This window comes from Brassica napus, chromosome C9 (genome assembly GCF_020379485.1).
Source record: "Brassica napus cultivar Da-Ae chromosome C9, Da-Ae, whole genome shotgun sequence".
Classification (NCBI taxonomy): Eukaryota; Viridiplantae; Streptophyta; class Magnoliopsida; order Brassicales; family Brassicaceae; genus Brassica; species Brassica napus.
The window spans coordinates 43,813,180-43,834,559 of NC_063452.1; the positions used below are offsets into that span (position 1 = coordinate 43,813,180).

Here is a 21,380-nt window from a genome sequence, read left to right on the forward strand (position 1 = left end):
AAAATTATAAATAATATGTAAACATACATCATAAAAAATGGAAAAACTACATTAAACATATGTAAAATAACCATTTTTCACTTAAAAAAGCACTAAAAAAAGACGGCTTATATCCATAATGTAACATTACCGTTTTATAAAAAAAAACAAAAAACATTATATATAATTTTGAAAATAATAAATATATGTAAACATACAACATAAAAATGGAAATACTACTTTAAACATATGTAAGATTACCATTTTACATATTTTATTTTTAAAAAAATAATATGTAAACATACAACATAAAAAATAGAAAAACTACATTAAACATATGTAAGATTACCATTTTTCACTAAAAAAATGGCTTATCTCCATAATGTAACATTACTATTTTGTAAAAAAAACATTATAATATGTAAACATACAACATAAAAAATGGAAAAACTACATTAAACATATGTAAAATTACTATTTTTCACTTAAAAAATAGACGGCTTATCTCCATAATGTAACATTACCGTTTTATAAAAAAAAAAGACATTATATATAATTTCAAAAATAATAAATATATGTAAACATACAACATAAAAAATGGAAATACTACTTTAAACATATGTAAGATTACCATTTTACATTTTTATTTTTTAAAAATAATATGTAAACATACAACATAAAAAATAGAAAAACTACATTAAACATATGTAAGATTACCATTTTTCAATAAAAAAAAGATAGCTTATCTCCATAATGTAACATTACTATTTTGAAAAAAAAACATTATATATAATTTCGAAAATAATAAATAATATGTAAACATACAACATAAAAAATGGAAATACTACATTAAACATATGTAAGATTACAATTTTACATTTAAAATAACAATAATATGTAAACATACAACATAAAAAAATGAAAAAAACTACATTAAACATATGTAAGATTATCATTTTTCACTAAAAAAAAACGGTTTATCCCCATAATGTAACATTACTATTTTATAAAAAAAAACATAAATATAACTATTTGACTATTTGTTCAAGTTCTTCTATTAAACATTGCCGTTTTACATTAAAAATAGAAAAAAAAATATTAAGATTTAAACATCTATATTAAAATATAAAATGTAGATATTAACTAAGTATAAAGTATAAGAAAGAGAAATACTCAATATATAAAAAAGTAAATAATAAATAAATATTATAAATATATAAATATATGAATTATATATACAATAATAAGTAAATGCACAATTTTTAAAATATGGAAAGATTACATTAAATATTAAACATCTATCTCAAAAATGTAAAATATAGATATTAAGTAAATAGAAAGTATAAGAAAAAGAAATACACAACTTAAAAACAATGGAAAAAATATATTAATATTTAAACATCTATCTTAAAATGTAAAATATAGATATTACGCAAATAGAAAGTATAAGAAAAAGAAATACACAATTTAAAAAAATAGAAAAAGTACATTAGTATTTAAACATCTATCTTAAGGTCTCGGGTCTAATTGTATCAATAAGGAAGGGATCTTTGAATCCCGAATAAAAGAGACATTTTGAGGCTCCATAGAACGTCTACATCAGCAAAAAAAAATTATTCCGAAAGATGACACGTGGCATTATTATTTCAAAAATAGAAAATAAATAATAAGTAAATTTGCAATATAAGGAAAAATAAATAATAAGTAAATAAACAATATAAAAAAATAGAAACATTGCATTAAACAATAATAAGTAAATATATAATATAAAGAAAATAAATAATAAGTAAATATATAATTAAGAAATAAAAAAACTAAATTAAACATATATCTGAAAAATGTATAGTATAATAAATAATAACCAAATACACAATATAAGAAATAGAAATATTAAATTAAATATTTATCGTAATATTAGAATAAATAAATATAAAATAAAATAAAAAATAATAAGAAAATATAGTATATAAGAAATAAAAATATTACATTAGATATATATCGTATTATTATCATTGATATAAAAGCAAAAAATTTAGAATAAAAATAAAAAGAACCTTTTGAGGCTTCATAGAACGTCCACATCAGCGAAAAAAATTCGCCCGAAAGATGACACGTGGCATTATTATTTCAAAAAATAGAAAATAAATAATAAGTAAATTTGCAATATAAGAAAAAATAAATAATAAGTAAATAAACAATATAAAAAATAGAAACATTGCATTAAACAATAATAAGTAAATATACAACATAAGGAAAATAAATAATAAGTAAATATATAATTAAGAAATAAAAAACTAAATTAAACATATTTATCTGAAAAATGTATAATATAATAAATAATAACTAAATAAACAATATAAGAAATGAAAACATTACATTAAACAATAATAATTAAATATACAATATAAGGAAAAATAAATAATAAGTAAATATAGAATATAATAAATAGAAAAGAAAAAAATTAAAATAAATAAATATACAATATAAGAAAAAATAAATAATAGGTAAAATACAATTAAAAAATTAAAAAACTAAATTAAACATCTCTCTGAAAAAAATGTTTAGTAAAATGAATAATAAGTAAATATACAATTTAACAAATAGAAATATTATATTAAACATCTATCGTAATATTAGAATTAATAAATATACAATATAAGAAAAAATACACAATAAGTAAATAAACAATATTATAACTCACTAAACTAAATTAAGCATCAATCTGAAAAATGTATAGTACAATAAATTATAATTAAGTATATTTTTTTTTGACAACAATAATTAAGTATAAGAAATAAAAATATTACATTAAGCATCTATCATAATATTAGAATAAAAAAGTAAATATACAATATAAAAAAAATAAATAATAATCACAAATATACAATATCCATAGAGCGTCCACATCAGCAAAAAAAAACTTCTCTCGAAAAATGACACGTGGCATAAAATATAGTTTTACATTTTAATATTACTAATTTTCGAAAATTATAAATAATATGTAAATATACAGCATAAAAATGGAAAAACTACATTAAATATATGTAAGATTACCATTTTTCACTTAAAAAAAGACGGCTTATCTCCAGAATGTAACATTACCGTTTTATAAAAAAAAAACATTATATATAATTTCGAAAATAATAAATATATGTAAACATACAACATAAAAAATGGAAATATTAAACATATGTAAGATTACAATTTTACATTTATTTTAGAAAATAATATGTAAACATACAACATAAAAAATAGAAAAACTACATTAAACATATGTAAGATTACCATTTTTCACTTAAAAATGGCTTATCTTCATAATGCAACATTACCATTTTATAAAAAAAGAAAAAAAAACATAAATATAATTATTTGACTATTTGTCCAAGTTCTTCTATTAAACATTGTCGTTTTACATTAAAAATGGAAAAATACATTAAGATTTAAAACTATATCTTAAAATATGAAATATAGATATTAACTAAATATAAATTATAAGAAAGAGAAATACTCAATATATAGAAAAATAAATAATAAGTAAATATTATAAATATATAAATATACAAATTATATATACAATAATAAGTAAATGCAAAAATTTATAAAAATGGAAATAGTACATTAAATATTAAACATCTATATTAAAATGTAAAATATAGATATTAAGTAAATAGAAAGTATAAGAAAAAGAAATGCACAACTTAAAAACAATGGAAAAAGTATATTAAGATTTAAACATCTATATTAAAATGTAAAATATATATATTACGCAAATAGAAAGTATAAGAAAAGGAAATACACAATTTAAAAAAATGGAAAAAGTACATTAGTATTTAAACATCTATCTTAAAATGTAAATCTATCTTAAAATGTAAAATTATTAGTAAATAGAAAGTATAAGAAATAGAAATACACAATATAAAGAAAAATAAATAATAAGTAAATATATAATATAAGTAAATACCCAATTTAAAAAATGGAAAATTACATTAAGATTTAAAAATATATTTTAAAATTTAAACTATAAATATTACGTAAATAGAAAGTATAACAAATGGAAATATACAATTTAAAAAAAATGGAAAACGTACATTAAGATTTAAACATCTATCTTAAAATGTAAAATAGAAATATTAAGTAAATAAAAAGTACAAGAAATGGAAATACTTATACAGGAAAATAAATAATAAGTAAATAATGTAAATATATAATATATGAATTATATATATAATAATAAGTAAATACACAATTTTTTTAAAAAAATGGAAAAAGTTCATTAAGCATTAAACATTAAACATCTATCTTAAAATGTAAAATATATAATATAAGTAAATACACAATTAAAAAAATGGAAAAAGTACATTAAGATTTAAATCTATTTTAAAATATAAAATATAGATATTACGTAAATAAAAAATATAAGAAATGGAAATAAACATTTTAAAAATGGAAAAAGTACATTAAGATTTAAACATCTATCTTAAAATGTACATCTATCTTAAAATGGTAGTAAATTATATAAAAATGGAAATACCACATTAAACAAAAATAAAATAAAAATGTAAAGTTTTACATCAAGAAAGTCCCTATAAAATTCATTATTCCATCAACATCAACCTCACACTATCAAGGAAAACTTCAAAGCACTCGAGCAAAAAAATGGTTCCATTATCAACTATTGCCGTCCCAAAAACCTTTAATGACCTTGAAGGAGATTTTTTATAACAACGAACTTTTTGTTAGGTGGATTCATTGTTGGGAAACCCGCAACTTCCAAAAGCCAAACTTATTCATGGAAATTGAATTGCTTTTCATAGACTCAAAGGTATTCTTACAAATTTAAATTAATCTAATCCATAATTTTATTGTTAATATTCATACTAACTCTTTCATGATCAAACCATTACAGTTAATAATCATTCAAACGTTTATCCCGAAACACTTCTTTTAAGCTTTCCCTCCTTTTAAGCTTTCATTGTTTGATGAGTGAGGCCTTCTTCGGAAAGTCTTACATGTGCATAATGTTGAGAGTATCGGGAACGACAATGCTTGATCTTCATTCTTGCTAGATTAGGCACTCTATTGTCTAGCTATAGGTGGGGGGTGAGAGTTGTGATTATGATTTGGGAACAATGAAAAAGGAAAAAAAAAATGACTCTTTGTGTTTAAGTGAATTGTCTTATTGGGATAAGTAGAAAAACCTCTAGCTTAAGTTATGAAAAGTCTTGGCCCTCATCTAAAAAAAAAAAAAAAAAAAATGAAAAGAAAAGGAAAAGAAAGAAAAAGGGGGCTAGCAAAGTTGTTAGGAGCTAAGTAATGTTTTGAGGTTGTGAAAAATCCCTTGTAGATTTCAAAGAGAAGGAGTTAATGTTCTTAGGATCTTTTGGTGAGAGATGTGAGTTGGGTTTAACATTTGAGAATGATTGTGTAACTTGTATGTTTTGGGAAAAGGGTAGAACAATGGAGATTGAGCATTGTATGCATGAGTTGCTCCCTTTCTTAGATATATTATGTGCAATGTCAAGGCTACTTGTTTTGAGAGTAAACCACCTTAAAGATCATATATTTTGAACCTCTTGACTCACTTGACTAAAAGCCTTCCCTTACCCAACCAAATGACTTGGACCAACTGACCATTTGCAAGAATTCACTTGATGTCTTATGCTTAATGAATGTGAGAGTTGGTTGATTTGAATGTGTGGATGCTTGATGATGAGTATAAGGGCAAAAAGGAGTTGAGATAGGCCTAGAGAAGCTAGAGTGTAATAAGATAGTGTGCTCATGTTGGATTAGATGTTGAATTGAGTGCTAGTTGTGTTTCTCTTGGCTAAGAGCTCCCATCTTCAAACCTCTCTCCCTATGAGTTCTAGAAAGTTCACTTGTGGACAAGTAAAAGAACAAGTTTGGGGGAGTTGATATCTTGCATATTTCCATTATCTTATCCATTCATCCATGTGCATTTTGATCATATAGACTAGGATTTAGCCATGTTTAGGTTACATTTTGCATACATGAGTCTCTATCAGGTGTTGGAGTGCCACATGGAGTTCTTGGGGCTATTTGGATGCATTTGGAGCTCAAAGGAGGTGAAATATGTGATCATTGGACGAGCAGAGCACGGGAGCGAGGTTCCGCAGCGACGTCATGAGGTCGCTCCAAAGCACCTCTCAGAGCGACCTAGCTGGAGCGACCCCGTGAAGTCGCTCGCCATATTCACCCCGTGAAGCGACTTGCCCAGAGCGACGCGCCGAGGTCGCTCGCATCTCACACCCCTCTCGGAGCGACCTCCCAAAGCGACACCCCGAGGTCGCTCGCGTCTCTATGGCGAGACGACACGAAGCGAAGCCCGGAGCGACCTCTTAGAGCGATCCACTGAGGTCGCTCCCGAAGGCCAGAGCGACCTCTCGGAGCGACATGCCGAGGTCGCTCCGCGTCTATTGTTGGGTCGATTTTCTATTTTACTTAAGGGCCTTTTGGTCATTTCATTATGCACGTTTTACATTTCTAAAACCTATGTTTTAAACATCTTTTGTAGCCACCAGGCAGAGGATCTTTTGATCTATTGAGAAATACACAAAAACTCTCTTGAGAAGTTCATCTCTTGGATTTTGATTGCTATGTTCTTGTGTTATTGTTGATTTCTTATCTATTTCTCTACATGATTAATCTGAAATCCAATATGGGTTTAAGAGGAATCATGGAGATTAGTGAGTTCATGGGTTAGGGAGATCTAGGGTGATTAGGTTAGTTCTAGGATGTTTTAGTGTAGATCATTCTTGTTCCTTGCTAGTATAGTATTCATAATGCATCTTCTGAGTTGGCCACTCAAAAGTTGATCAATAGGCATTTCCCACCCAAAAGGTGTTTGATGAAATGCCTGAGACAACTCTCCTAGGCTTTTAGTATACTTTGCCAAAGACATTTGTTGTTAAAGGTGCTAAAATAGCTAATAGACTTGTTAGTAATGATTGCTTTCATATTATTCAACCAAATACATTTGATGTTTGAGATATGTTAGCAAATGAGCATTCATCTAGACATAGAGCTTGCTTAGAATTGTGTCTAGGCTTAAGGTCGATAGTTTGATTGATCATTTGTCATCCTTAGTTCGAAACTTGATCACCCAAGGTCTAATCCCTACGCCCATGAGTTCTCTTTTCCCTTAGTCAAGAAAGTATCATTCTGTTATTGCTTTTTAGTTTTAGTCATAGCTTAAAACTCATCTAAATCATTGGTTGCACTTAGATTAAGTGAGTACTTGCATTCTCAGTGCTTTGATATCCCTCAGAACTGGTTCGACAATCACTATACTACAACATTTGTCTTAGGAGCTTGAAAACGCTTAATATCAATGGCCGATTCACGCCTGAAGATCCTCAAGAACAAAAATGAAATTCAGACTAAACAGCTGAGGCGAGAGTTAGCTCAATTGCTCGAAGCTGGGAACAGCTTTACCAATGGTGAATTCGCGCCTGAAGATCCTCAAGAACAAAAAAGAGATTCAGATTAAACAGCTGAGTCGAGAGTTAGCTCAATTGCTCGAAGCTGGGAACACCCCTAAGATAGAATCCGGGTAAGAACAACTTGAATCTTTGTTTCAATCATGTTGTGTATTGATCACATTGTGAATGTATCCACACTACTTTTGGTTTCACTCATGTTGTTTGTTGATGAGATTGTGAATGTGGTTTTGTTATGTTTCTCTTTCTATCTCTCAGGTGGAAGAGAAGACAGTGGCTGCCTATGAACTCATTGGTATCTACTGCGAACTCATTGTTGTTCTTTAGGTGTTATCGGGTCTCAAAAGTAAGCACAAGTTAGCTTCTTTTTGGTGAACATTATTATAAAGTCTTCGTTTTTTGTTCTGTGTATAATGTGCTGATCATTGTGATCAATACTTACAGAAACTGCCCCATTCATCTGAAATAAGCGGTTGCGAGCGTATTATTCACTTTCCAGAGGTTATCAGATGTCCCTGAGCTCTCAAAAATCGTTAAGCAATTCACGACCAAGTACTGGAAGGATTTTCTATACTGGAAGTTGATCCTTCCCGTACTTTATGAGACAGTGTAATAGAAGTTAATAAGGATTTGCTCATATATTTCTCTATAAAACCCATTATCTCAACACCATCAACCTCACACCCATCAAAGAAGACTCCAAAGAAATCCAGCAAAGAAAAGACAATGGCTCCTCCAACAACCCTCGCTGTCCCAACAACGTTTGACGACCTCGAAGGAGATTTCTGTAACAAGGATGTTTTTGTCAGACTGATTCATTGCTGGGAAGCCCGAAACTTCAAAAAGGCGAACATACTCATGGGAGTTGAGTTGCTCCTCATAGACTCAAAGGTATTCTCTCAACTTAAACTACCATAATTTTATTGTTAACATTCATTACTAACTCTTGCGTAATGATACCACCACAGTCAACAACCATTCAGGGGTTTATCTCCACACACTTCCTTCCCCGCTTCAAAGAGGACCTGAAACCCAACACAGTTTACAAGCTCAACGGGTTCAGCATCAGACCTTCCAAATCAGTTTACAGAGTCTCACCACATAAACACGGGATCAGCTTCAACAACAAGACAACCTTCGCTCCTGTTCATGAAGTGGACTACCAGATTGATTCTCAGCACTTTCGTATACGCGATCTCCAAGCGTTCACCGACATTGTTGATAAACACACAGATCTTCTCGGTGAGCACTTTTTACTCTCTAAACATTATAAATCTTTGATTCTAATGATTTATTTAGACCAGATTGATTCTCAGCACTTTAACATTTTTTACTCCCTGACAGATATCATTGGCTTTTTGCGAGTCATCAATGGGGACAACTTAGAGACTCAGACACCCATGGCTACTGCCCCAGCACCTGCTGGTGAAAGATCAAAGGATATGGTCTTCTTGCATGTCCAACTTGAAGAGTAAGACCAAACTAATACCAAACGTATTTATTTAAGCGTCTAAGAGATTTGGTGTTAAATACCTTAGTATCTTTAATTAAACAGCGGCGAGACAGCTCGTGTTTATCTGTGGGACAAAATTGCTGCTGCTTTCCGAAGTAGATGGAATGATAGCAAGACAAAACCGACAGTAATCTTGCTCACCACTCTCAATTCAAAAACACTTGGAGGTTTGTCTATTTTCATCTTTTTGTTTCATAAAGTCATATATTAATTTAATTTCGTGTGTGTATCACTACCAATATCAATTACTGTCCACTTCGCAGGTGTTGTTACCCTAAGCTCCACAGCCTCCACACGCCTCTTCTTTGACTCGGACATCATTGAGACAGAAAAATTATTAAGGTAGTTGTGAATCAACCCCTCTCTTACTGCAAAGCTATCATGTCTCATATTCAAACATGTTCGACCTAGGTTTGAAGCTGATGGAAAAATCCCACCAACTGTCAACAGCTCCTCCGCTGCAGTTACTAAAGTGGAGACAGTGACATTGAAAGAAATTCACAAATTCTTAGAAAATGAGTCACCACAGGTTTGGCCTTCCTCGCACACATTAAAATTATTTCTTTATTATTCTTAGTATTTACACCCATCTAAACATTCAGGTTGCTAGCTTCATTTGTACTGCAACAATAACGGATGTCATGGAAGAATATGGTTGGTACTTCATCTCCTGCACCGCCTGCAAGTGGCAACTTGAAAGGTCAGAAACAACTTTCATTTGCCCTAACTTCAAGTGCAAGAAACCAAACACTGTCGGGCTCATCAGGTCAGGTTCATTTAAAAACAAATACAGAAAACATATGCTAAAGAGCTACCAAACTTCAATCTGATTACTCATTTTGATCTATCGTATGTGGTATAGATACCGGTTCGAGGTTAAAGTTTGCGACGACAGTGGCAATGAAGGAACCTTTGTCATTTTCGACAAAGAAGCACTGAAACTGGTGGTAAGACAGGCACCTGACGTCATGAATGAGATGAGTGAGGTAAGAACAATCGAAAAGTTTAACAGAGCTTATGTGTCAGTCTAACTAATCACATGTTTATACCATGTAGTCTGGTGAAAACGGCTCAAATGAAGATTCTGGCACCGCAACACCTCAATGTGTCCTAGACATTGTGGGGCGCACCTGCAAGTTCCAAGTGAAGGTCAATGACTTTAATTTCAAATCAGCTCGCACAACAGCTACAGTTTCCCGCATTATTGATGATGATGTTCAGAACGAGAAGAATGATGGCAAGCGCCAACGTCTCAACTAAGCTCCCCAGCATTGAAGTTTTTGATTTTAGCTTTCCAAGTTTTTTTTTTTATCATTAATGCTTTGTTTTAAATCAGAACTAAGATTCTAGCTAAGTTTGTTTTGTTTTTTGTTCACGTCAGGACTAAGATCCCAATTATGTATCAGATTTTTTAAGTTATTTTATGCTTTGCTAGGTATTTCTAAATTTCTCAATCAAACCTCCTCATACAATAATGGAATTTTAATATGAATAGATCTTGGATTTGAATACTAAAAATTTAGAGGTTTCTCAATCAAACCATTCCTAACTTCTAAAAATCTGAAAAAATGGTTAATACTTACTGATTAAATTGTTGCAGAACAGTTGGAGAAAAGTCATCGCTTTGCTTCCTTATTTCTATCTCGATGAGCCATGTAGTACACATATGGTCCTATAAAAGCAACAAAATCAACAGAATATATATCAGATTAAGTTATATATCCATGTTATCTGGTTGCTCTCCATGCTTTCCTATCCACAGAATCTAAACAATTCACACAAACATATAATTCAAATTACAAAGCCCTCATGTGTTCACTTAGTAAATTCTTTGACACACAAAATCGAAAATAAAGAATGACTAAAAGCAAAAAAAAAAAGCTATATATTACTCATGAATTTGAATTTTAGAAAACTTCATAATTTAGATTATTTGACATACAAAAACTTGTAGATTATTTGACATACAAAAACGAAAGTAATCTATATTTTGCTTTAATATTAAGAAGTGATTATTCATGGATGGCAAACAAACTCCTAAAACTAAAAGCAGACAATTTCCCAACAGTAGGCAATGGGCGTACCCGACTGTTTTGGCACCATAACTGGTCTTCTAAGGGTAATCTTTGAACATTCTTGGGAAGATCTGCCTAAAGACTTGGTGTCCATTAACTGTATGACCAAGACAGATGGATTCTTCGACCAGCTAGATCAGAAGAACAAGTCGAGCTCCATACATTCCTGTCCACATTAACTTTCACAAGTGACGAGCACATATATGAATGCTCTGTAAATGGTGCCGCTGCATTAAAGTTTGTTGCAGGAATGGTATACATAGACTTACTAAACTCTTCGCCAGAAGTCAAAAAGGATAGGGTGATCTGGCCAAATCTGCTGCAGTTGTGTGTCAAGCCAATGCATCAACAAACCATTTTGCAGGCTTCCCTTGAACAGTAGACTGAAAAATAAACTGGTTACACATGAATATACAAACCATTTTTTGCAAGACAGTCAACACCGAAAGGCCTTTTTGTTTCACACTATCCTCAGAGATTCTCTTACCGAACATAACTGGCAGGAATATCAGACAAATGAGCGACGCCAAGCTAACCAAAAATGCTGCATACAAGAAAAGAAAACTCTAATAATCAACATCAAATTCATTTACGAGTTTGCAAAATTCAATAAACCAATTACCAAATCCAGAAAGATTAGAACTTGATTCATGATCATGATCATGATGAAGACAAGGCTCAAACCCACATAACCTCATATCCTCCTCCTCAACCAGCTCCTCCGGCAACTTCATCTTCACCGCCTCATGATGATGATCGTGATCATGCAAGTGACTACACGCACCTCCGTCATGATGCACGTGATCCTCACACGCCGGCGTTGAGTGAGAGAGTCCGGTGTCTCTACGCACAGATCCAGAAACAGAATCACGAGTCTTATAGTTGAGAACGACATCTGATTGATCTAATGCAGGGAGAGACTAAGAGGAGCGGCGGTTTTTACAGCAGGCGCCTTCCATGGTGATGAAGCAGACGATGAAGAAGATGAGAATGACGATTCCGTGTATTACTCCGAAAGTGACCGCATCCCTTTTTTTGTAAATTAATTAACTTTGAAAATCTTTTTCTTTATTTGTAATTTTAACCCTTTCTTTCTAAATAGCCAGAAAAGCCACATTTATGAGATTGGGTAGATGTGCACGTTCAAGTGTTTCGAACTTTTTTGGATTCTCAATTAAATTTCAGGTCAAATTCAATTATTTTTGTCATAATCAGATTTTAAGTTACAATCACATATTTAACCACATTTTAATTTTATGTTATTATATTTTTTTTATTATTTATCTAAAAAATATACAAAATATAATTATATAAGTACGAACGAAATTACACTGCAATTAGTTATGATTCACGTAACAAAATAACAAAATTTTCATTAATCAATGGATATCGGCACCACTCAAAAGATGATAAATATCAATGCAAATATCAACATCATTCATAAAAAAATATATCAACATCATTCATAAAAGAACATATTTTTACGGGTTTTTGGGAAAATGTTGTTACAATTTTATAGTTTAGCTTAGTATTTTTTTTTTTACAATTTTAACAAAAAATTAATTTCTTTTTTTCAAAATAAGAAAAATAGTCCCGGGCGTAGTCCGGGTTAACCCCTAGTTTATAAAGAAATCCAGGATATTTCATTTTTCATGGTTTAAGGTAGTATAAATTCGTTTTGGTCAATCAGTAAGGAAATTGGAAAATTTAATTAGGAAAACAAAAACACATATTATTAAGTTCAATAAAGAGAACAAATTGTCTGTTTCAAGAAACAACAGACATTATTAAAACACCAGAACACTTAAAAAGGCCAAAAACAAAACAATAAGAAAGAAAGAAATCATCTCCATCGCCTGACACCTTCAATTTCATTTTTAATCATCTTTAATCTTCTCCATCTTGACAGACTTGAAACAAATTTTCTTTGAAGTCGAATTCTGATCAAGTTGGTCTTTTTCTTGGCGCTTTGAGAATGGGGTTGAGGTTCCTTCAGATGAATTCTGACTGTTCTTTCCCGACGCAGAAACCTTATTATTAAGTCCACAAACAACATAACATGAATAACACTAATCAAACTGTACAATTACCAAAAGGATACAAACAATATAAACACTCATAGTTTTTAAATTTTTACCTCTCCACCAGACATGATTGATGAACCATCAATAAGATGAGTGATTGGCTCAAAATTTGCCTCGATCTGAAGAATCTTATCCCCAGAACAAACTTGTGAAACCAGAAAGACATCTGATCCATTTGCAACATTTTCAGAACCAAGAGTAACACCAAAACACAGAGATTTACCAGCTAAATCTTGAATAGGCTGAGGCAAATCTATCGGATCTTCAATCTGCATACTCAAACTTTAGTGACTCAATAAAACCACCATAATAAATCCAACAAAAAAATAAAATATATAGTAACCTCATCATAGGAGCCATCCCAAAGTTCTTCAGCTTCACATCCGACTAAGAGTTTAGCAACAGAATCAAGCATGATGACTTTGCAAGTACTTGTGTCATCTTTGACAACCATATGCAGTTTGTATCTGATCAGGAAGATCATAATAAGTTTGGCTGAATTAACAATATATATTAAAACATAGTGGAGTACTAAACTCACTTTGGTGCTACACTAGTGACCTTAGAATGACATGATGTGCACCAGAACAATGACATGATTGTTTCAAAATCTAGACTGGTACGTATCTTGTTTTGAAAAAAACTTTTTGGATATTTTGTTAGTCGTTTAAAGTTGGTTTCCAAAATGGAATAGGTTTCGAGATTTTAGTGGTTATTTGTTTTTGGAATTGTAGCCATATTTATGTAATTTAGTTAGGCATAATAACAACCTTGATTAGATATTAAATGTAACATTAGTTTCTAGTAATAGGTCTATTAGGTCCAGTTTTTAAAAAATCATACATCAATCAAGGTTAAGACTTCTCTTTTAATATATAAGATGTGTTAAGTTACTAATGACATTTCTCATCATAAAATATTTCGTGCTGGCAAAGCGCGGATCAAAATCTATTATAACCCTTAACATAAAAAAAACAAAAATCAACTTATAAAGATGTAAGAAGTTCTTACTAAGAACTAAGAACAAAAATCAACTTACTAAGAACTAACACTCGTACGGCCCAGTCACACCTAGTAGAAGTAAAAGAAACTCGTGCGCTGCTTTAATGGGGCAAAACAGTAAGCCCATTTTGATTTTTGAAGATTGGACGAAACAGAAAAGCCCAAACAAACCGAATAAAAATTGCTTCTTATGGACCTTTTTAGTTAATACTAAAATATAAAGTGCTTTCGGAGTATTAAGTCATTAATAGAGGACCAAATATGTAGTATACTAAAAATGTGTTGTCGTTCGTCTAGTCGTCTCCCTAAATTGGTCCGTCGTTCTTTAAAGTTCACTCCGATTCTCAGTCTCGTTTCCGTCGGATTCTCTCTTTCTGGTGACCGGAGTTCCGTCCCTTGAGTTTAATCCTATCGAAGAGCAGGTTAGGGTTCTATTTCCACTCTGCTGAGAATGTGCGACTAGGTAGAAAATTGTGGAAACAGTCCTACTACTGATTCAACACTTGGTAGTTTTTTTTATGAATCAATTTCAGACCTGGTTTATTGAACATCGATTATTCTTTTTTTTTTTTTTTTTAATGTAAAGAATTTAGGGTTTTAGAAAGTGCGTTTGGTGAATCAACACCAAAGAAAGTGACCCCTTTAGTTTTTCTTATCGCAGTTAATCTCAATAATGGATTCAATCAATGATATGTTTGTTTGATTCTTCACTGAGAAACTTCCTTGTTGACTTCTCTATATATTGTTATGAAAGTGTGACCAGATCAGATCATGTAATTTGTTTTGTATTTTTCAGGTTTACAGAACTGCAAGCGCTTGCCATCCATCATGTCTAGGTGAGCTTTTTGGCTTTGTTTTTCTTTCCTGTAACCCCCCCCCCCCCCCCCCCCCCCCCCCCCCAACAAATAAACAAGATTTGTTTTGTTCAGTATTAACCAAAAAAAAAATGATTGCTGACCTCAAGGCTGTTAAACCTTCTTTATTCTCTTACTAGTTCAACATTTTCTTTAACTCATTTAAGATGTGTACAGCACTGAATGTTGGCATCTCTACATCAATTGTTACTTTTCTTTTTTTCTTCTAGAATTGAGTGTGTTCGTGTATGCTTGACAGAGAGGATTTGAGTGATACTCTTCGGATACTTGTTGCAACTGATTGCCACTTGGGCTACATGGAGAAGGATGAAATAAGGCGCCACGATTCCTTCAAGGCTTTTCAAGAGATTTGCTCTATTGCTGAGGATAAACAGGTTTTGATTTTTTTTATCCTTTCCCTTGCCACTATTTTCATTTCTTCTTCTTTTCCTCATTATTTCAAACAGGTGGACTTCTTACTCCTTGGAGGTGATCTTTTCCATGAGAATAAACCCTCTAGAACTACGCTTGTTAAAGCCATTGAGATTCTTCGTCGCCATTGCCTTAATGATAAACCCGTGCAGTTTCAAGTGGTCAGCGACCAGACTGTAAATTTTCAAAATGCGTGAGACTCTCTACTCTTTTGCTATTTTACTCTTAATCATTATCAGGAGGAACACTATATTGACTCAACATGTGCTCTCTTGTACACTTCATTTTCTCATACTGTGGATTAATCTATTCTTCCTTCGCCTTATTTTCTTCCTACAGGTTTGGTCATGTAAATTATGAGGATCCCCACTTCAATGTAGGCTTGCCCGTCTTTAGTATTCATGGAAACCATGACGATCCAGCTGGAGTGGTACATTTTCATTATTTGGTTATGAAAAATTCATTTGAATATCTTTGGAACTTGTTTATTTTGTGCAGCTTCTTCCTTAGGCATATTATTTCGTTTTTTCTTTTCTGTGGCATCTGGCAACAGGACAACCTTTCTGCAATTGATATCCTCTCAGCATGCAACCTCGTGAATTATTTTGGAAAGATGAATCTTGGTGGTTCGGGTGTTGGCCAGATTTCTCTCCACCCTATACTTATGAGGAAGGTTGGTGCAAAGAATTTGTAGCCTGGACACTTGGCTCCTCTTGGATTTACATTTAATCAAATTAATATTCAGGGTTCAACAACTGTGGCTCTCTATGGTTTAGGAAACATCAGGGATGAACGTCTCAACAGAATGTTTCAGGTAATCCAGAGGATTCCTCACCTTTTGCTATACAATTGTTTATTGTGTTAATATTTATTGCCTTGTTGGTTTTACAGACCCCACACGCTGTCCAATGGATGAGGCCTGAAGTTCAAGAAGGCTGTGACGTTTCTGACTGGTTCAATATTCTGGTGCTTCATCAAAATAGGTTGAACCCATTGCAATAGTATGTTTAGATTCTGTATTTTGATTTTGTACTCATATTCTATGACTTGCAGGGTGAAATCAAACCCCAAAAATGCAATAAGCGAGCACTTTCTTCCTCGGTTCCTCGACTTCATTGTGTGGGGCCATGAGCATGAATGCCTTATCGACCCCCAGGTCCGTTGAAACTTTGATTCTTGGAGTTGTTGCATTTAAAGAAGTGTGAGGCACAATGTGCATTGTCTCTGAGATAAACCGTTTAAATTTTTGAAGGAGGTATCTGGAATGGGCTTCCACATCACACAACCAGGATCTTCTGTGGCAACATCACTGATTGATGGGGAATCAAAGCCAAAGCATGTTCTTCTCTTAGAAATCAAGGTTCTTCAGCTAACAATCTGAGACTTTATCTTTACTTTGATCGTACTGCTTAATCTACTTGCCTCAAGTATGGGTTCTTGCTCTTTTTAATCAAGCATGTAAGCCTGAGTAATTTCAATATATGACTTGCAGGGCAATCAATATCGTCCTACGAAGATACCTTTGACATCTGTGAGGCCTTTTGAGTATACAGAGGTAAAAAAAAAAGTTCCCTATATGTTATGGCGGTGACAGACTTCTATGCTTACATATTTTCAAAGTGCAGATTGTTTTAAAGGATGAAGATGATATTGATCCCAATGATCAAAACTCAATTCTCGAACACTTGGATAAAGTGGTAACTATTCAATTTTCTCGTATTTCATGTGGATATTTGTTTTTCTCCTGCCTCTTTTTTGATTATGCCTCTAAGAATATCTACAAAATTGTTAGGTCAGAGATCTAATAGAAAAAGCAAGCAAAAAAGCTGTCAACAGATCAGATATCCAGCTCCCGTTGGTTCGAATCAAGGTAATTTGTTTCCGGCTTCCATGCTTCCTTCACACCGCTGCAAGTTCTAGCAACTCTCACATAATTAAACCTTTATTGTCCAACAAAAGTAGAGGCATGGACACCCACCCATAGCCACAAACTCATACTCTATTTGTTTTATTTCAATGACCAAAAAAAGACTGAGATCAGGTTCAATCTTTCAGGTAGATTACTCTGGATTTATGACGATAAATCCTCAAAGATTTGGACAGAAATATGTGGGAAAGGTACCTAAAAATTAGTTGGTATAATTTGATGTTCACCATCTTTCTGCAATGTTTGGTTAACTTGTGATAAATTCTGAAACAATTACAGGTTGCAAATCCCCAGGACATTTTAATATTCTCCAAAGCTTCTAAGAAAGGTCAACGCGAAGGTAGGGGCATTTGGACAATATTGTTGCGTTTTATCTAATGTGATTTAGTTATCATATATTTCTATCTTCCATTTTACAGGCACCATCGATGATTCTGAGCGGCTCCGTCCAGAAGAACTGAACCAGCAAAATATAGAAGCACTAGTAGCTGAAAGCAACCTGGTACATCCCGCAACCCTTCTATCGTTATGATTATGTTATTGGCTTCAGCCCCTGTAGAACTTTCACCAAAGAATGATATAGACTTGATTCAATAGATTACGAAATGTGCTTGAATACACAACGGGATAATCACTCTTATCCTCTTTTGCAGAAAATGGAGATCCTTCCAGTTAACGATCTTGACGTTGCTCTTCAAAATTTTGTGAACAAGGATGATAAACTAGCTTTCTACTCATGCGTTCAGTACAATCTTCAAGAGACTCGTGTATGTACTTCTTTTTTTTCGGTCACCATTGAAACTAAGTTCTACGTAGGATATAGTTGTTACTCGGTAGCACGATTGTTGTATTTATGATGTTCTCTTCCCATTTTTTCAGGGTAAACTTGCAAAAGATTCAGATGCCCAGAAATTTGAGGAGGACGATCTGATTCTTAAAGTGGGAGAGTGCTTAGAGGCAAGACGATTTAATTTCAGTTATTTTATCTCGTAGATTGTGGGAAGGTATAAAATATCAACCTACTAGTTGCACTATGTTTGTGCAGGAACGCTTGAAAGATAGGTCAACTCGACCCAGTGGTTCCTCACAGTTTTTATCCACTGGATTGACATCAGAGGTTTATATTCTTTCTAAGAGTTTCCTTGCAGTTTCTGACTTCACATTCATCTCTGTCATGCCGTCGCTTTCTTACAATGCTGTTTTCTGCCTGAGATTGGTACAGAATTTGACGAAAAGAAGCAGTGGCATCGCGAATGCTTCTTTCAGTGATGATGAAGACACGACTCAGATCTCTGGTTCAGTGCCTGCCACTAGAGGACGGAGAGGTTCATCCACTGGTACATCTCGTGGCAGAGCTAAAGCCCCAACCAGAGGAAGAGGCCGAGGTAAGGCCTCAAGTGCGATGAAGCAAACCACTCTTGATGGTTCTCTTGGTTTGCGCCAGTCTCAGAGGTATTTTTTTGTCATAACGTTTAACCAAGTACGGTTTGGTTCAGCTAGCTAATGTCATGTCCGTGATTTGTCTTTCATTAGATCTGCTTCAGCTTCCTTCAAAAGTGCTTCTACCATTGTAGAAGACGATGTGGATTCTCCTTCAAGCGAAGAAGCAGAGCCTGAAGATCTTAACCAAGTTGACAGCAGTTCGGTATGAACAATTCCTACATTGTTATTCATTTGTGCACTGCAATTAGTTCGTCTCATCATGATTCTTGCTTCAATATCAATTAAAGGAGGAGGAAGAGAACACTAGAGGCAAAGGACGGAAAAGACAAGCTACTACTAAGAGAGGCAGAGGTAGAGGTACGGTGACATCAAAACGTGGTAGAAAAAACGAAAGCTCTTCTTCACTTCATAGGCTGCTCAGTAGCAAAGACGAAGACGAGGACGAAGATGATGAAGATATTGAAAAGAAGCTAAACAGATCTCAGCCTCGGGTATGTTAATCACATCTATTTTTCCATTTTCTTTGCTGTTTCGGGCTCGTTAGTGAGTTCAAGTTCCTGTTTACCATATGATATTTGCTCACTTAGTTGTATGATTTGTAAACGTAGGTTACAAGGAACTATGGAGCTCTAAGAAGATAAAATGGCAAGCTCTCCGACGTCCCAGCTCACAACGAAGCTTTATAGTGTTTTTTTCTCTTCATTCGTAGCGACTTCTCACGCCAAATAACGCTGAAAAGAGCAACCAAACACTGATGAGTCTTTGTGAAATGGGTAGTGAGAATTTTGTAGTGTACTTTTTACCGTGCTCTTTTTGAGTTTTGATGTTGATCAATGAGGAAATATATTTTATTATCAGACATCTTTGTTTAACATCGTTTGTGTCAGTAATAATATGTAAAACGCGATCAAGTATAATGTTTAACATAGAAAACAACAAGCGGGGATAGCTCGAGCGTCAGACTGAAGATCTGAAGGTTGCGTGTTCCATCCACGCTCACCGCAATTTTATAACTTTTGTTTAAATTAATTTTATATGATTTTGGTTAATATGAATTATTATTCTAGTTTTGATTTACATTATTAAGTTACTGTTGTGAAACAATAGATTTAAAGCTGAATGTTTATGTATTTCATTAATGAATAAGTGTTCCCTTTATATAAGAAATTACAAGATAAGTAAAAAAGAAAGTATCAAAAACCTAAATCAACTAGGATTAGGAAAGACTACTAATACATAATATGGAAAGGTTACAAAGAATGAAAATCTTAATCATACAAGAAAAAAGAAACACATGAATGTGCCCGTCTCTTTCTCTCTACTCAATAGGCCAACTCTCTCTCCTCTCTCTCTCCTGCGGATGGGCCGGTTATGAAAATCCATCAATTGATTTATAACACTCCCTTTGGATGTCATAACCATACAGAGATTGTAATACGCTTAATGTTGCCTCATTAAAACTTTATCATGAAAAATCTAGTGGGACAAAAACATGATGAAGAAAAAAGAGTACAACACGTACTACTCCCCCTGATGAGAACCTCAGTAGAGGTCTTTCAGCCTACGCATCCCAATCTGATGCGTGAGCTTCCTGAATGTACAGGTCGGAAGTGCCTTACTGAATAAATCGGCCTAGTGATAAGCCGAGTTATCACTAGACCGTACTTGGATCACTTTTACCTCTCCGGTCTTTTGCCAATCGTGGGTAAAGAAGAACTTATGCAAAATATGTTTTGTCCTATCCCCTTTGATATAACCATCTTTGAGCTGAGAATGCAAGCCGCATTGTCCTCGAAGATAATGGTCGGCTCTTTGCACTCGACCATCCCACAATCTGATCTGATATGTTGGGTCATCGACCTCAACCAAACGACCTCGCGGCTAGCCTCATGAATGGCTAGTATTTCCGAATGATTGGATGATGTGGCCGCGATGGTCTGTTTCATGGAACGCCATGATATGGCCGTACCTCCATGTGTAAAGACGTATCTTGTCTGTGATCGAGCTTGATGTGGATCTGATAAATATCCAGCATCAGCAAAGCCAACTAAACCATCCTTATTATGGTTAGTATAAAACAGACCCAAGTCTTTCGTTCCTTGTAGGTAACGAAAAACATGTTTGATCCCGTTCCAGTGCCTAAGGGTCGGACAGGAGATTCACGACAAAGGCTATATCAGGCCGTGTATGAGTTGCCAAATACATCAAGGCTCCAATGGCACTGAGGTAAGGCATTTCGGGACCAAGGACATCCTCATCGTCCATCTTGGGACGGAATGGGTCAGTGTCCAGGCCGAGTGATCTCACGACCATGGGACTGGTCAGAGGATGGCAATCGGCCATGTTAAACCTCTTGAGTACTTTCTCTGTGTATGCCTTCTGATGCACAAGGATGCCGTCACTTATGTACTCAAGCTGTAATCCCAAACAGAATTTTGTTTTCCCGAGATCTTTCATCTCAAATTCTTTCTTAAGGTATTCAACGGTCTGGGAAATCTCTCCAGAGGTTCCAAGGATGTTGAGATCATCAACATACACAGCTATGATCACGAACCCTTGATTTTCGAATTTCTTTATGAAAATACATGGACTGATAGGGTCATTTCTATATCTC

General features: G+C 33.4%; 3 protein-coding genes and 1 long non-coding RNA gene across 5 annotated transcripts; 3 read left to right on the top strand and 1 right to left on the bottom strand.

Annotated features, from left to right (window-relative positions):
• The first annotated feature begins 7,230 nt into the window (after window positions 1–7,230).
• On the top strand, window positions 7,231–9,527 carry LOC106420651. Its single transcript, XM_022714368.2, has 6 exons — window positions 7,231–8,327; window positions 8,405–8,678; window positions 8,781–8,907; window positions 8,992–9,116; window positions 9,213–9,291; window positions 9,361–9,527. Exons 1-6 carry the CDS (start codon window positions 8,163–8,165, stop codon window positions 9,524–9,526), a joined length of 936 nt encoding a protein of 311 aa, XP_022570089.2. The 5' UTR covers window positions 7,231–8,162; the 3' UTR covers window position 9,527.
• On the bottom strand, window positions 9,437–12,090 carry LOC125592434. The gene is made up of 7 exons (XR_007328429.1): window positions 11,647–12,090; window positions 11,512–11,568; window positions 11,034–11,407; window positions 10,533–10,621; window positions 9,999–10,079; window positions 9,816–9,909; window positions 9,437–9,628 (listed from the first exon to the last, which is right to left on the bottom strand). It is a non-coding gene; the product is annotated as an uncharacterized LOC125592434 (long non-coding RNA).
• Window positions 9,666–10,526, top strand: LOC111212772. The gene is made up of 2 exons (XM_048767585.1): window positions 9,666–9,935; window positions 10,006–10,526. Exons 1-2 carry the CDS (start codon window positions 9,801–9,803, stop codon window positions 10,207–10,209), a joined length of 339 nt encoding a protein of 112 aa, XP_048623542.1. The 5' UTR covers window positions 9,666–9,800; the 3' UTR covers window positions 10,210–10,526.
• A 2,251-nt stretch (window positions 12,091–14,341) lies between the features above and the next one.
• On the top strand, window positions 14,342–19,677 carry LOC111212774 (double-strand break repair protein MRE11). 2 transcript variants are annotated; one of them, XM_022714371.2, is made up of 23 exons: window positions 14,342–14,532; window positions 14,907–14,946; window positions 15,224–15,359; window positions 15,432–15,589; window positions 15,736–15,826; window positions 15,950–16,069; window positions 16,142–16,210; window positions 16,288–16,379; window positions 16,450–16,552; window positions 16,649–16,756; window positions 16,889–16,951; window positions 17,022–17,093; window positions 17,189–17,266; window positions 17,452–17,514; window positions 17,603–17,663; window positions 17,743–17,825; window positions 17,977–18,090; window positions 18,203–18,280; window positions 18,369–18,440; window positions 18,546–18,775; window positions 18,857–18,968; window positions 19,054–19,257; window positions 19,375–19,677. In XM_022714371.2, exons 2-23 carry the CDS (start codon window positions 14,939–14,941, stop codon window positions 19,405–19,407), a joined length of 2,148 nt encoding a protein of 715 aa, XP_022570092.1. In that variant the 5' UTR covers window positions 14,342–14,532; window positions 14,907–14,938; the 3' UTR covers window positions 19,408–19,677. The 2 variants fall into 2 exon arrangements, with proteins under 2 accessions (XP_022570092.1, XP_022570091.1); XM_022714370.2 differs by having other exon boundaries at window positions 15,224–15,589.
• Window positions 19,678–21,380: the final 1,703 nt, after the last annotated feature.